Source organism: Protomyctophum bolini (assembly GCF_963924005.1).
Source record: "Protomyctophum bolini genome assembly, chromosome: 22".
NCBI lineage: Eukaryota > Metazoa > Chordata > Actinopteri > Myctophiformes > Myctophidae > Protomyctophum > Protomyctophum bolini.
In genome coordinates this window covers 6,624,452-6,640,453 of record NC_137883.1, presented here as the reverse complement: position 1 = coordinate 6,640,453, position 16,002 = coordinate 6,624,452, and the positions used below count along the sequence as shown (strand labels likewise).

Genomic DNA, 16,002 nt, shown 5'->3' with positions numbered 1-16,002 from the left:
TGGCGCGATATGAGCTTGTAGATCTGCTATTTTTCAATAGGTAAAGCATAACATGATGCTAACACTAAAATGGGTGCCCGGTCAGAATGGGTTAATTGAACCAGGACAGTGGGTCTAAACCTCCCCACAACAACAATAATAATATGTATTTAGTGTATAAAGACGGCATAACACACTCTCTTGTATTTATATGATATTTGCACGTCGCCGATCTACAAGCTCACAACATACTGCAGCGCAGCTCTTTGTGAACTTGTAGATCTGCTTGTGGTTTGACCCCGCATCAGGCCCTTATATATATATATTTATTTTATTTATTTATTAAAAAAAATCCCCCACACTACACCTGCCGTATTAGTTCAAAATTGTTCTTAAATTTCATGGACCTATGACATATTATCTAAGCATATTTTTGATACAATAATATATACATATGGACCACCTGTAATAACGCCATGAACCACTAGTGGTCCCACTAGTTACAGTAAACGGGCATACATTATGTGCCGCTCGTGTTTCCCTGACTCGTGCTGTGTTGTTTTTCCTGTGTGCTTGTTTGTGGTGTTTTTTATTGCGTGTGCGCGTTCACACATGTACGCGCACACACTGTATGCACATCACGGTACTATACTGTGGGTGATTATTAGGCTCGATGAAAGCACGTAACAAATCGTGCTATACGGTGCGATCGAGGCACCTCATGTTTTCCTGATTCACAGTATAAACCCCTCATAATGTCCAAAGCTGTCGCTTTTCAGGATTCAAATAAAAAAAATCTACAAAGCTCGAATCCTTCGAGTTTCCAGCTTGTATATCTGCTACTTTTACTACTTTTGTGTGATGTTGTAATATTATGATCAAGCAGAAGCAGGGGCATTTCATTTATTTTTCCCCCCCAAAAAAAAACACCAAAAGGTAGAATATGAAGTTTAAGAAGTCTATAAATGATGTTTACACGCGTGCATCTGTGTGTCCGCTACAGAGGGATCTTCTATCAGGGTTATTACTGCTCGCGCTGTGGGACAGGGGCACACAAAGAGTGCCTGGAAGTCATCACCATCTGCAAAATCAGTAGGTGTTCTCCCTAACATTTGAGATCTTATTAACACTTTCCTTATTGTGCTCAAGTGATAATGAGAGCCATGCCGATGCTGCTTCTTTCTGACAGCCTGTGTCCCCTCTTGTCTTCTCTTCCAGATCCTCTTGATTTGGTGAGTGCATCCTTTTCGTCAGTGACTGAACGCCAACGGTGCCATCAGCCACTCATTTATTATTATCACATGACTATGTTTTGCGTCTTAACCCATTCTGACCGGGCACCCATTTTGGTGTTGGCATCATGTTATGCTTTAGCTATTGAAAAATAGCAGATCTACAAGCTCATAGCGCGCCACCGAGTGGCGCGCTACGAGCTTGTAGGTCTGCTATTTTTGAAAAATCGAAGAACGACTGACATTTTTTAAATCTGATCTCAGGTCAGAATGGGTTCATCAGACCAGTGTGTGTCCAGTGGAAACCTCGTATGAATCTGATCTCAGGTCAGAATGGGTTAAAGGCGTTATGTTTTGTGCGACCGTTGACTGAAAGTTCATGTTTGCCACATGAACCCTATAGCCTCCTATTCTGGGCATGTCAGAATAGGGTAAAACATTCAGTCAAAATAGTCGAACGTTTTGCAATAATTGGGTAACATTTGCCGGAAATAGCAGATCCTCAATCTCTCGCGCGCCGTGCGTGGGCTTGTAGATTGGCTATTTTTTTTTAAATTGTTGATTCAAAGCAATGTATATTGGGATTCAAGTAGTTATTAATTAACTGATTGCATTTTCTTGTTCCCTTGTTCATAGGAACCGGGGATGTCATCGGGTAAGTGTGATGATTGAGTGCTGTGGGAATTGGCAACAAAGCATGTATGTTTGGGGCCCGAATCAACACGACTCTTCAGAACAGTCCAAATGGCTCGAGATGAGGCTGCCTGTTCTCTGACACAAGCTGTCATGTCACACAAGTTTGTTTGGGGTAGGGTGGAGTTGGTTCTGCTGCAGCTCTCTGCTGCCACCTAGCAGACTAGCCTATCACAGGAAAAGATGCCAAACTAAATGTAGTATTGCTGGGGCAGGTGATGAGCTAAAAATACTAGACCTGTATGTACGTCTGCCTGTCGCAAACTGACTGTGAAAAGTGAACTTGGCAATCAATTCGGCCCACTGGCAGAGGCTGAGAGGCTTGGAATTGCACAGGTGAAAGGAGTTGGCCTCATTAGGCCCACTGGCAGAGCCTGGCCCAGGTGAAAGGAGTTGGCCTCATTAGGCCCACTGGCAGAGCCTGACCAGAGCCTTTTGTGGTGGTTCTGGAGAACCGTGGGTCCGACCGACTCTATACCGGGCACTGCACTCCCTGTGGGGGTGTGGATCGTGTGTGTCGAATGTGAAGTCGGTGGGGCAAACGGTTTGCGAGTTACGTGCATTACAACCGTACACACACGTACTGTACGCACGCACGCAGAGACGTGGCGCATTTATTTATAGTAGGATTTGTACGAGATAATAGAAATCTAATGAAAAGGAATATATACATAATTGCTCCATAATTAAATGATAATAAAATGCTCTTATGTTTTACTGCACTGTTTATCTCTCTCTCTCTCTCTCTCTCTCTCTTATATGATTGGACTTTTTAGTGAAACCCTAATGAATAACCCTTTTTATTCTTCTAGGTCCCAAGATGGTGGCCGTGAGGAACTATCATGGCATGCCAGCACCACCAGGGAAGCCTCCTCTGACCTTTCAAACGGGAGACTTCATTGAACTGCTGAAGGGAGACCCCGACACCCCTTTTTGGGAGGTACACAAAGTTATTAAAAGGAAACATATGGCTCATAGTTAAGACATCATCAATCTTTGTGTGGTGTACATTCTGGTTTGTTCTATGTCTGTAGAGTGGGTGGTGGGAATTCTGGGAAATGTAACCAAGTGATGTCACTCTGGTGGTAATTTGACTGACTCGCACTAGAGACAGTTTTTAACATGCTATTTTGTGCTCTGCGTTGAAGATTCTTGACGCCTTTCATTTCTTGTAGACGTGTAGGATACGTTTCCATAGGTCGAGAAAAGAGAGGACTCCAGCACTGGCTTCTTACTTAACAATAATATGCCTCAAATCAGCATTATTGGAATTATGTCTACTAATTCCCTTAGACGTTATAAAGTATACTATTTTTGCACTTGATCACATTTTGCCAATGATCGTTAAGAAATAACATCGGCGCTTTCCTTTTAGGCCAAACTGATTCACGAACCTTCACACATATACTTTCATTGTGGTTAGAGATCACAGATCAGCCGTCTCTCTCAAACATGAACTACCGTAGCTTTATAGTTTATTTATTTTATATTTAGAGCTCTATACTAACATCCACCACGAACTTCTCTTCAAAGGGTAAATTGATCCTCTCACAGAAGAACGGCTTCTTCCCCAGTTCGTGTGTAAAGCCTTATTTGGACCCCAAGGTAAACACGGCTCCCATGAGCCTTCGCATACATATCATTGTCATATCAAAGGGAATAACAACAAGCCTTATAGCACACTTTCGTTGCACTTAAGTGCCAGTGTGTGACACATAAATACATAATGATCTGCGGCTGCTTACAATGTACCCGTTTGTGACATCTCGTGATTGTTTGTGACAGCCCGTGCAGTCCTTCCCCAGTCGGCAGACCTCGAGGGAAACGGACTACTATGGATACCCCTGGTAAGATAATGCCACGCAGTAGTCGTACGCATTCCTCATCTGCAATTTACGTCAACACTCATGCCAAGATATAGGCAAGACAATACGTTTATCACTATTAACACACTTCGACAACGAGGCAATTCAAACTGCTTTTCATGAAACATTAAGCATTGAGACATTAAGACACATAATACAACAATAGAAAAGAAGGGAGCTCAAGAGAGAGAGGGAATGAAATGTCAGTGCAGGAGGAATTAATTAAAACAGGCGGCAGCAAACAACACGGAGTACTTTAGCTTTGATTTAAAAGAACTGAAAGTAGAAAACTTTCAGCTTTTGGGAGTGTAAAGAGTACTGCATGGACACGTTTTTTTTCTAAACATTAAAGTTCATTCTAAATTGATCAATCATGCCATGGTATTCATGCCCTGTGTGTAAACAACACAACTTCCTTCCTGTAGTTTCGCTCGGACATTTTCAGTAGCCGTTCTTACACGTTGGCTAAAAATGTAATGAAATTGGCGACAAAATGTAACAGTTCATGAATCCATATTTTGTTTTGTGAGACTGATATTGTTAACGGGGCGTTTTACAATGTTTAAACGGGTGGGGTTTTTTTTGTCTTCCACAGGTTTGCTGGGAACATGGAGCGCCAGCAGGCGGACAATCTTTTAAAGTCCCACAGCAGTGGCACCTACCTCATCAGAGAGAGGACCGCTGAGGCAGAGAGGTTTGCCATCAGCATCAAGTGAGTGTTTCCGTGTCTCAAGGACACGGCAAGCAAACCCTCTGGGGTGTTTTTTTCTCTCATTCAAACCTTTATTTACTCTCGAAAGACATTGAGGTCACCCTCATTTGCAGTGTCGTCGAGATACACATTCAAAGCAATAAACAAAAACAGAACGGTAACATTTTGCTCATCGCGTCTCTGACGTTTATCTGTCTCGCATGGGGAAAAAACTAAATTCTCACAGGAAGGCCTCGGATCTCGTCAACCATTGATGTGTCTTTTTAAACTCCACCCTAATTACTGCTCGGTAATTGCTTGTTTGATCCAGTTTTCTGGTGTGGGGTTTTTTTCCTGTGGGAGACGTCGTAGCCTACATCCCAAAGAGAGAATGACGCAACACACACAGCTCTTTATTATTGTAGCTGTCATACATACAGTACAGTACAGTGATGTCTTGTTACAGCGTCTCTGTGATGACTTCTGCTGGTGGGTTTTCTTTGTTGTCATACTCTGCCGTCTGTCTTTCTTTTTTTTTACAGATTTAATGACGAAGTAAAGCACATCAAAGTCATTGAGAAAGACAGCTGGATTCACATCACTGAGGCTAAGAAGTTTGAGAGTCTTCTGGTAAGAGCGATACATACATACAGTACTATACTGTACATATATATAAGTCAGTCGTACACACAAATATGCAAATATGCTCCTGTTCTTTGAAAGAGCTTGTCTAGCCCATTTTGGGTGGGAATTAACCCCTTTTGGTGTTCGCATTATGTTATGCTTTAGCTATTGAAAAAATTGTAGGTCTGCTATTTTTGAAAACTCGACTGACATAGAAACATAGCTTTTTCAGAAAACTGTCAGGATGTACGTAGAAGACATTTTTTTAATCTGATCTCGTGTCAAAATGGGCTAGTTGTAGCCGTATTTACTGTATGCATTGTTGCGCTGTCGCTTGTCAACAGATATTTCTAGTCGTTGTTTGTTGTCATGTTGTGTTTGTCTTGTTCTTTGACAATAACAGGAGCTAGTGGAATACTACCAGACCCATTCACTGAAAGAAAGCTTCAAGTTGTTAGACACCACACTGCGCTACCCCTACAAGTCCAGAGAACGCTCCTTGACGCGAGCCAGCACACGTTCACCAGGTAACCTTCAGCCAACGTGACGGGTCTCTGTTGTTGTTGTCTCTACCCGGCCAAAGGCATGGGGAGAGAGTGTGTTTTGCACTCTGTCCGTGTGTGTGTGTGTGTGTGTGTGTGTGTGTGTGTGTGTGTGTGTGTGTGTGTGTGTGTGTGTGTGTGCGCGCGCTAATCTCCGGCACCGTTAACCCGGTCGATGCCAAATTTTGCACACACACTCCCTGGATGCCAACGGTGAACCTCTGCCCCACATTTTCCAGAACGGCCTGTTGTAGCGCCACCAGGAGGCCGACTTTTGAAAAACACATTTTTTTATATTACTCCTCCAGATTCTGTCCAGAAATCCCGCAAATTGTTACATACTATCTCTACAGTCATGTGTTCAAGCGGGATCTGTCCGTTTTGAACAAAAAGCCTCAAATCATGAACGCAGCGTGCAATTTACGTGACATCTTTCACGGACTTTCCTACTAGGCTGAGGAATATATCCCACCCTTTTCACATTGGCCTGTTATAGCGCCACCAACAGGTGTTTTTTTGCAAAGCACATTTTTGGAACAAAATGCCTCAAATCATCTTATCATCCAATCGCCATCCAAGGCGTGAGAAGAAATGGCACCCTTTTCACATTGGCCTATTATAGCGCCAACAGGAGGCCACAACCTGACCTGCCCTGCCCTGGTGGAGACCTGTGTCCCCCGAGGGGCACTTTATCTAGTTGTTTTTAAGACCCCCAACACACACACACACACCAAATCGATTCCTTCAGCTATACTGTACCAGGAAAACTGAAGGCACACATTATAGTCTCCACCTAGCGTCTACAGGTTGGAAAGTCTTCACCCTTGCTGTCTTTGCCTGTAGTAAGAATAACTATGACGGATAGCAGGACTGCCTCCCTGCCTGCCCGTTTCTCTCAAACGATGCCCTCGCGCCTCCCCCGGGCCGACGACTCCTCTGACCCAGATTAGGAGCTGGAGCGACGAAGGCGGTGTGAAACCGTCAAGGGGAACGGTAGAGAGAAAGCAGAGAGCATCACCGCTTGCCGTCGCTTTGGCGGATAACTGCACCACGCGGAGCAAGATGGAGTATTATACTGTGTATAGAGCAAGTTGGAGAGGGAGAGAGTATATATTATCGAACAAAATGGGGAGAGGGAGGGAGAACAAACGAGAGTATTTGGTAAGAAAGAGAGAGTAATACAGTTAGATAGAAGTATATTGTAAGTATAGTGCAATAGATTTAAGGGAGGGAGAGAGAGACAGAGAGAGAGAGAGAGAGAGGCACACGCACGCACGCACACACGCACGCATGCGCGCGCAGAGTGAGAGACAGAGCATGTTGAGGTCTTGGCCAGTGACTCAGAGAGGCTGTGGACGGGGCATTTGAATGGCTTCCCAACCCCATTAGAATGTATAATGGATGTCTGTTTGGCTGGTGTCCCACACTGGGCTGCCTTTGTTGGCCTTCCAGCCAGACCAGACCAGACCAGACCAGACCGCCAGCTATACAACAGGGCTTCCTTTCCTCCTCGGCCTATTGTAGTGGAAAGTGGAAGTGTGTGTGTGTGTGTGTGTGTGTGTGTGTGTGTGTGTGTGTGTGTGTGTGTGTGTGTGTGTGTGTGTGTGTGTGTGCGAGACATGTGTGGGTTGGCTGTGGACTAGCTTTTAGGGGAGACAGCTCACTGGACAGAGAGAGGGCTGCAGCAGTCTTTGTTGATGTCCTGACTCCTGTTTTTTTTCCCCTTCTTATTCTTCGTCCCCTTGTTCTTTGTCCACTTCTTCGTCTCCTTCTCCCCCTCTCCCTCCCTCCCTCCCTCTCTCTCCCTCCCTCCCTCCCTCCCTCCCTCTCTCTCCCTCCCTCCCTCCCTCCCTCCCTCTCTCTCTCTCTCTCTCTCCCTCCCCCTCTCTCTCGTTTATCTACTTCTACTCTGCTCTCAGCAGCCACCTGTGCTTCCTACAACTTCTCCTTCCTCAGTCCGCAGGGTCTCAACTTCTCTTCCTCTCAGAGCCCAGCTCCCTTTTGGTCAGGTACTCTAGCCCTCTGTCGCTTGACTCTCTCTCTCTCTCTCTCTCTCTCTCTCTCTCTCTCTCTCTCTCTCTTCATTATTTGCCCTTTTGTTTGCCTTTACCTCATTTCTGTGTTTTCTAATCTCCATGTAAACACTTATTTCTCCTTCACAGTCCCACCTCCTCCTCCTCCTCCTCACTTTTGCTCCTGGTTAAATGCTTCTCGCCCCACGGGGGGGGGGGGGGGGGGTTCTCAATTTGACCTCTTCTGTTGTCTTCTGTTTTCATTTCATTACCGGAATCATTTCAGATCCTTTTCCAGGTTGCCATACTGTACATTCACTCATCAAAATAAACAAAGTATACACGAACAACCAGTTCCACACCGGCCCCTCCATCCCACACTGTCTCACACGGAACATAATCATCATCTGCCCACCCCTACCGTTTTACCACGTCGTCGTTCACCTCTCTGCCACATCCTTCTCAAGCTGGCATTTGGATCGTCGGGGATTTTCCTTTATTTTGCCTGCCGCTGCTTTATACATGCCATTGTTTTGCACTCTTTGTTTTCATGGATTCATCGACGGAGACGCGTCGACGTATTATTCACATCTGTTTTTATTTGTGTCTGTGTTCTGAAGTGTTCACGCCGCGGGTCGTCAGCACGGCGGTGGCCAGGTATAACTTTGCGGCGCGGGACATGAGGGAGCTCTCCCTACGGGAAGGAGACGTCGTGAAGATCTACAGCAAGATCGGCGGAGACCAGGGCTGGTGGAAAGGCGAAGCCAACGGACGAGTGAGTATACTGTGTGTGTACATTCACCACCCGTGACATTGTGTCTGTCGCGGGGAGCAGGGTGGGGCAAAGTCTCCAGTGCACGGCACATGAGAATTATAGTCTCTGAACTATATAGTCTATGAGTGTGTGTTGGGCATACAGTAACATGAGTTAGACCATTCCCTTTGACCCATTTGGACCTGAGGACGATTCTATACAGTTTTCTGAAAAACCGCATGTTTCTATGTGTCAGTGGTTCTCAAACATTTCCACGTCAAGGACCCCCCAAAAAGATATGTAATTATTATCTGAAAATGTCTTGTTCCGGGGAACCCCCTGTTCCCAGTTAAAAAGCGTTCGCTGTGGCCTGGGGCCGTGGCTCAGCGGTCCAGGCACCTTGGCCGGTAGTCTGAGTCTGGCAGTGTGCCGCGGGTTCGACTCCCGAGGGCCTTTACTGCATGTCACTCCCCCATCTCTCTCCCCCATTTCCTGTCAGCCTACTGTCCCTATGTCCCTCTATAAAAATAAATAAAAATAAAGGTGAAAGCCGCAAAGAAAAAACATAAAAAAAAGGTTCCCTCTGAAAGAATAGATATTCAAATATCTGTGCCACATTTTCAAGATTTTTCAAAAACAGCAGACCTACCTTTTCAACAGCTAAAGTATAAGATAATGCTTAAAACACCAAAAGGGGTTCCCGTCCAGAATGGGTTAAGAGCCAAGTGTGTGCCTGCATCTTGCTCATTGCTACTTTTTGAGGGGCGCTAGCCCCTCCTATGTTCAGCTATTGGTGTATGCTCTTCGTCCTACACAAACATTAAATTCCCACTGACAATGAATGGAGAGTTTTACGTCATAGTGTCCCAGCAAATAGGCATAGTGTCTATTTTACGTCACGACGATGTAGGCAGAGAGAGGCAAACAGTTTTCTGCTGTGGAAACGGATCTACTCCGTGCACATGTCTGCCTCTCCTGGATATGCATATGAATATCTAGTTGTCTTGAGTTAAACGGTCCATTGTTCCCCCAAACAATCAGCTTATTGCATGGTGTGGCCAGAAAGAAGTTCACTGAACTGGGAGAGAACTGTGACACTCAGGCCCCTTTTCCACCGGTTGGTTCCCAGTGGGAACCGGTTCAGTTCTTTTTGGTTCTTAGTCCATGAGCCAGAGCTCCAAAATTGGAACGTTATGAATTGAGTGTGCAAAACTATACCTATATTACATTGTTCATCACCATGAAACTTCCCCAATTGAGTATACTTACACGAAGACAATGATTTATTCCATTACAAATTTTACATTTTTAAATATACAAATGAGGCATTATGTAGGAAAATATGCAAAATAATCGAAAATATGAAAAAGCTACTACTGTGGAAGGGTTATCATGTATTAATTTACTTGTATTGATCATATAAACATTTTAACATATAGGTCTAGTTTTTCCCACCAATTTTGGAGCTCTGACTCATGGACTAAGAACCAAAAAGAACTGAACCAACTGGGGGAAAAGGGGTCTCAGTGTTACTAATATATTCTGGGTTGGTTCTTGTGTGTTGCTTTGCTGCCACCCTGTGGAGAACGAGGCACATCGTTACAGTTATAATGCCAATTAATGGAATCAGTAGCTGTATTTGTTGAGAGGTAAGAGCGGTGAAGGAAGACTGATGAAGGATAGATTCATAATGGTCTAAGGGCCGATTCATACTCCTATTTTAGAGCCGTATAAAAGTCGGTTCGGCTCTGTAGAGCCTACAATGTGACGTCATTTGAGGTTCGGGGGGGGGCGGGTACCGTCCTAAAGTCGTCTCTTCGGTGCTACTGAAAGTTTATGACGAGCCGAAATCATTTCGGCACTACAGCGCCGAAACAGCGGTAAAATAGGAGTATGAATCGGCCCTTAGTCTCTTAAGACATGGAATTCTCCAGAACTATTTGTGGTGTCGACAGAATCCAAAGAAACTGTCGTTATTGCGATCGTCTTACTGGTATACCACTAAAATATTAAGTCAGTTCTCTTCTACATCCTCAGCATGTTGTACTTTCTTTCAGAGAAAAATGTTCATTTACTAATGGAAACGTTGTGGAAAAGGTCCATTGATTTTAATCTATAAAATGCACAAAGGGATCTATGATATCAAAGCAAAAGGTCTTGCACACTGTCTGGGACTTGCAAAAAGAATGCTCTTTATTAAATCGATGTTTCGGTCCTTAGACTTTCATCGGAAACAGAATCATTTCAGTTTGTCCTGATGAAGGTCTAACGACGGAAACGTCGATTTAATAAAGAGCATCCTCTTTCACAAGTTCCAGACAGTGTGTGCGCGACCATTTTCTTTTATTTGATGTCATAGATCTCTTTCGGAACATTTGGAACCTTCTTGGTTGTCCTACGCACCTGTCACTAAACATTGAGGTGTACATCGGCCTTCTTTTAAAATATATTTAATATTGAATATTGATTTAGTGTAACATGCACTCCTGTAACTGACAAGAAACCTTTTTAGCGGTCTAGTAATGAGCCATTATATTATAAGAAATCAAAAAGCTAATAATAATGAAGTGAGAAAGTAGTAGGTTCTTTTGCAGCCATGAAAAGACACACAGCTGAAGGCATACAGAACTAATGAAGAGATGTCAGCACACTGTGTACACTTACAATAGAAGAAGCCCCATGAGCTCAGTTTTACCATGCAAATTGTGTGTGTGTGTGTGTGTGTGTGTGTGTGTGTGTACAGTGTGTGTGTGTGTGTGTGTGTGTGTGTGTGTGTGTGTGTGTGTGTGTGTGTGTGCGTGTGTGTGTGTGTGCGTGCGTGTGTGTGTGTCTTTATCTGTTCAATATCAAGTTATGAACAGAGACAAATCATGTGGGTCTCTAAATAATATAGTTTTGTGAATATAGTAGAGAGAAACACATTTCATTATAAGTTATTACAGCTAAAGTGTAATTTGTTGAAATTTGTTCAACGTTCAAACTACAGTATTCAAGTTCAGGAGACTTCGGGGAAAAAAAACAATTATCCTGCCTGCTGCCTGGAGAGTGACATTATAGCATCTCCTTCACCATAGTAAATGATGCATTCGAGGTCTGTTGTTTTACGGACGGGTTAAAGGGCAGGGGCTGAAGCCCCCTTTGATGTCTCTATGTCTGTCATTTCAGATCGGGTGGTTTCCTTCGACCTACGTGGACGAGGAAGGCGTCCAGTAGGGCTCAGGTGCTGTCGGATCCCGTCCAATCGGAGCCCATCGTCCGTCCACAGCCCCCACAGAGGAAAAAGCTACTTGATTACCCAGGGAAACAACACAGGGATAAAAAGAAACTTTGTTTATTTTTTTCCTCCTTTGCTGGATTACTCCGTTCTTTGCAGTGAACCTTTCTACCCCCGTTTCTCTATCTTTTGAGTATGCAATTGGCTTTTTACTTCCGTTTCTATCTCTTTCTAAGACGCTCCGTGTCATTTCTGTGCGGAAGGGAAAAAAAACTAAGTCGGAATAAAGCAGAGCTCTGCCGGGCCTCTGTGTGCTCTGGAGAGGCTGCGTTGAACAGAGCACGCCATAAGAGCCCTATCACGGACATGACTGTTCCGCCTAGTTTTACATTGATATAGTCTCCCCCATGTTGCAGGTCTATGGGAGGGGGACACAAATGTACAGTATAGATAATTTATTGAATAGAGATATGATTATTGTGCTGAAGTTAAAGTTGATATTAGTAACGGCAAAGAATCGGATGAAGAAGGAAAAGAAAGTAAAGACAGACGCTCTTGTCTTTTCAATGCTGGGAATTTATTTTTTGCCTTATTTGTCATGGTGATGCCTTGTGGGCTGAAACCAGTGGAGGGGAAAGACTGGATTGGTTTGACTTCTGGTGCACCCATGTGCACATTACATACATACATGCATACATACGCATGCACTCATGCACGTGCCGGCGCACGCACGCACACGCACACGCACACACGCACACACACACACACACACACACACACACACAAACACCTGACCAATGTACAGTTTGGTGCCTTTGAAGAATGGTCATCGTTCACAGAACCTTGACATCAGCCAGTCAAGGACGTTTTTTGCCATTTCCCCCCAAGTCTCGTCCCCATTCCATGAACACTACTGTACAACATGTACTGCCAAGCAGAGCAAGTGGACACCCACAATACCCACACATACAGACCCTATGGAAGAGGATGGTGAAGTCTTTTACTCATCCCCAACTGGAGAAACTCTTTAAAAGGGGTTTGTGGCTGCAAGTCATGTTAATACCAATCAACTACAAGTTCTACAACATTCACGCCAGGCCTGGCATCACGAGTCTATGGGTGTTGTTGTCTATACGACTGGATGCAAAAAGAAGAGAATAAGAAGGGAAACGTCATATTAATGACTTCGCTCTTTCAAATCGTGGGTGCTCATTGTTTTAATTGTTTTTATTTTGCACAGCCAAATCACCTTGATTATTTGAAGCCAAATCCAAACATGTTTTAATGTCTGCATGGACTTTGAACGTTTTGTAAATGATTTTTGTACCTTGCCTTATTTACAGATTTATCAGGTGGTGGGATTTTATGGCGTTAGCCATTTTTGTCATGTCTCAATGGCATTTAGGTGTAACTATAAACGGTGATCGCAGTGTCACGTCTTCTCCATACGAAGGACAGCATTGTCTGTGTGCTATGACAATAACATGTGCAGATGATGCAGGTTGTTTAGACTAGAGGTGCACTTGCGTGGGGTTTCCAGTTTTGAGCAGTATTTCGAAGTGCCGTCCGATCTTGTCAGAGTTGTCTTTGGACTACTTTGACTCCCTCTCACAGTTTGTGTGGCACACAGACAATATCCTCCTCCAATCACATTGTGAAAAGTACAAATGAACATGGTCGCTGTCGGATAGAAACGCATCTCCATATTTATTAACCCATTCTGACCTGAGATCAGATTCATACGAGGTTTCCACTGGACACACACTGGTTTGTTGAACCCATTCTGACCCGAGATCAGATTCTAAAAATGTCAGTCGTTCTTCGATTTTTCAAAAATAGCAGACCTACAAGCTCGTAGCGCGCCACTCGGTGGCGCGCTATGAGCTTGTAGGTCTGCTATTTTTCAATAGCTAAAACATAACATGATGCTAAACACCAAAACGGGTTCCCGGTCAGAGTGGGTTAATGTTTGTTTTTTTCCATATAGATGAATGGCATTAATCTATATGAAAATATTATATGATATGATGGCAGCATAGGTGAGAATAGCCGATCTACAACCTCACAACAGTGCAATGGGTTATCCTCTTTCAATCTAGAGAAATCTTGAAATTCTTCTGAAGTGTCTGCCTATAATGGAATGGAATGCCCAACATATGCCAGGTTGTAAGCGTAAACTTAAAGGACAACTTTAGTTTTTTTCAACCAAGGTTCATGTTTTAGGTTTTTATTAGAGAAACTAAAAGATGAGTCTTAATTTCTTTTCATTTGCTGCTTTCTTTCGTTTTAGGGATTTTAGCTGTTTTTGACAGGGGGGCGGGGGCATTCGAGCATGGGGCTAAATATGTATTTTTTTACAACATGTTATGGTGATTTATTTTTGTATTATTTACTATAGTCCTAATAAACCCCAGGAAATTACATCTGGCCACAGCAGATCACAGGATCTACTGAATGTGAAGGTAGCCTACTGGGGGAAGGCTTATACTGTGTGTATAGGCTCAATATGTCAGTTTGTCACATTCAATAGATCCCGTGATATTTTGTGGTCAGATGTAATTTCTTGGGGTTTATTAGGACTATAGTAAATAATAAAAAAATGAATCGCCATAATATTTTGTAAAAAAATACATATTTAGCCCCATGCTCGAATGCCCCCGCCCCCCTGTCAAAAACAGCTAAAATCCCCAAAACAAAAGAAAGCAGCAAATGAAAGAAAATTAACACTCACCTGTTAGTTTCTCTAATAACAACCTAAAACATGAACCTTGGTTGAAAAAAACTAAAGTTGTCCTTTAAGTCTTGTCTGTGGGTTTTTATAAACATTTAACCAAAGAAACGTATTATGAATCTGTGACTAAATGATAACTACATTGATCGGATCAACTGGAACACAGGTTCTTATTTCCCCCCATTTCCTGAAAATTAACAGTTTTAGGTTTAGGACAAACAAGGTTTCTGCCCAACAGCGACGACTTGGTAGTTCACTGAAAAAAAGGTATGTGCAGTCGGGAAGAAATCCAGCTATTGTGATGTTTCCTGGACCTATAGTCAAATCAACTGGTTAAGGGGTTAGTTCAGATTTCTATTCTTTTTTCTTCTTTTTTTAAAACACAAAACTTGATTTTATTATAAAATGTTTCACTGGGCTTCACTGTTATGTTTGTTTGACCTTCTTATCTGCATATCTATCCACTGATTTCTCTTCATGGCTTCTGTATTTGGAAGAAGGTTGGAAGTGTAGGATCAATTTGCTAATACAATTGCAAGAATACAGACGACGTACAAGAAACATTCAATCTGTTGGGATAAAAATGCCAATGATGAATGAGGGGCAGTTTGAAGTTTTCATTTTTTTCCCTTTATCATATTTTAAGGTTTTCTACACAGCCATAAGTTTCCACTGAAGGGTTAAGTTCAGCGATTTTAGACCTATTGTACATAGATATAAATGACCTGTAGTACTTGGAGCCACACGTATATTAGTTCCCAAGTCGACTCGGCTACTGCTTACAACCTCTGTTTACCCTCCGCTCCCTTACAAATGGCATGTGTTTTGTTATTTTGACACTTGGGAATGGTTGTTAGCAGAAAGAGACTAGGAACGGGAGCTTGCAGATCCTGCCGACTGATGGCTCTGGAGTTAGTTAATTAATGTGTGTGTGTCCAAGTATTACAGGCGTACAATGGGCACATTTAATATAGGTCTTAAATGGTCGAACTTCCCATTCATGGACAAAAGATGGAAACTGAATTTTATCCAAACTGGGAATACGAATGTACAGTCTGCATGAGTTCTCAGCACCTCAGGTATAAGTCACAAATTAAGTTTACCTTCAACAAGAAAAGAAAGAAACTGAACTAACCCATCCTATTGGTGCTCTCTCTCTCTCTCTCTCTCGCACGCACGCACAGGCAGACACACTCATATACACACACACACACACACACACACACACACACACACACACACACACACACACACACACACACACACTAGTAAGCCACTAGAGAGGAGAGATCACCATATGGACATTCAGCACATCGGCACTAGCTGATCAGCAATGACTGAAGACGAAGCGGAACGTTGTTATGTCTCAAACACTTTGACTGTGTGACGTGTGTATTCCAAAGGTCAACCATCCATCCTCCTAACCACCATGTCATGGAGAATACTTGTGAGGGGACCAGTGACGAGCAGCAGGCCTACATGTTTACGTAGTGGACACAAAACCCATTGCATGTGGCTATAGATATTTCGACTCATGCCATTACATCTTCAGAAGAAAAAAAAAAGGAAAAACAAACGAACATCTAATCGTGTACATTTTTGAATGGTGGGGTATTTCCAAAAAAATGAGGTATATCATGAAATAAATATCTCTTTTTGTCTACA

At 43.2% G+C, this 16,002-nt stretch overlaps 1 protein-coding gene across 3 annotated transcripts in view; it reads left to right on the top strand.

Moving 5' to 3' along the window:
- Positions 1–13,393, top strand: part of vav2 (vav 2 guanine nucleotide exchange factor) — a 271,051-nt gene extending 257,658 nt beyond the window's left edge. For 2 of the 3 annotated variants that reach the window (XM_080756557.1, XM_080756556.1), the window contains 11 exons: positions 983–1,071; positions 1,198–1,211; positions 1,848–1,866; positions 2,717–2,844; positions 3,438–3,509; positions 3,690–3,751; positions 4,365–4,481; positions 5,003–5,090; positions 5,488–5,611; positions 8,259–8,413; positions 11,558–13,393. In XM_080756557.1, the coding sequence (XP_080612683.1) occupies positions 983–1,071; positions 1,198–1,211; positions 1,848–1,866; positions 2,717–2,844; positions 3,438–3,509; positions 3,690–3,751; positions 4,365–4,481; positions 5,003–5,090; positions 5,488–5,611; positions 8,259–8,413; positions 11,558–11,605 (916 nt within the window). In that variant the 3' untranslated portion in view covers positions 11,606–13,393. Of the gene's footprint in view, positions 1–982; positions 1,072–1,197; positions 1,212–1,847; positions 1,867–2,716; positions 2,845–3,437; positions 3,510–3,689; positions 3,752–4,364; positions 4,482–5,002; positions 5,091–5,487; positions 5,612–7,548; positions 7,636–8,258; positions 8,414–11,557 lie in introns of all 3 variants that reach the window. The other variant, XM_080756555.1, reaches the window with a different exon arrangement.
- The last annotated feature ends 2,609 nt before the right edge of the window (positions 13,394–16,002 follow it).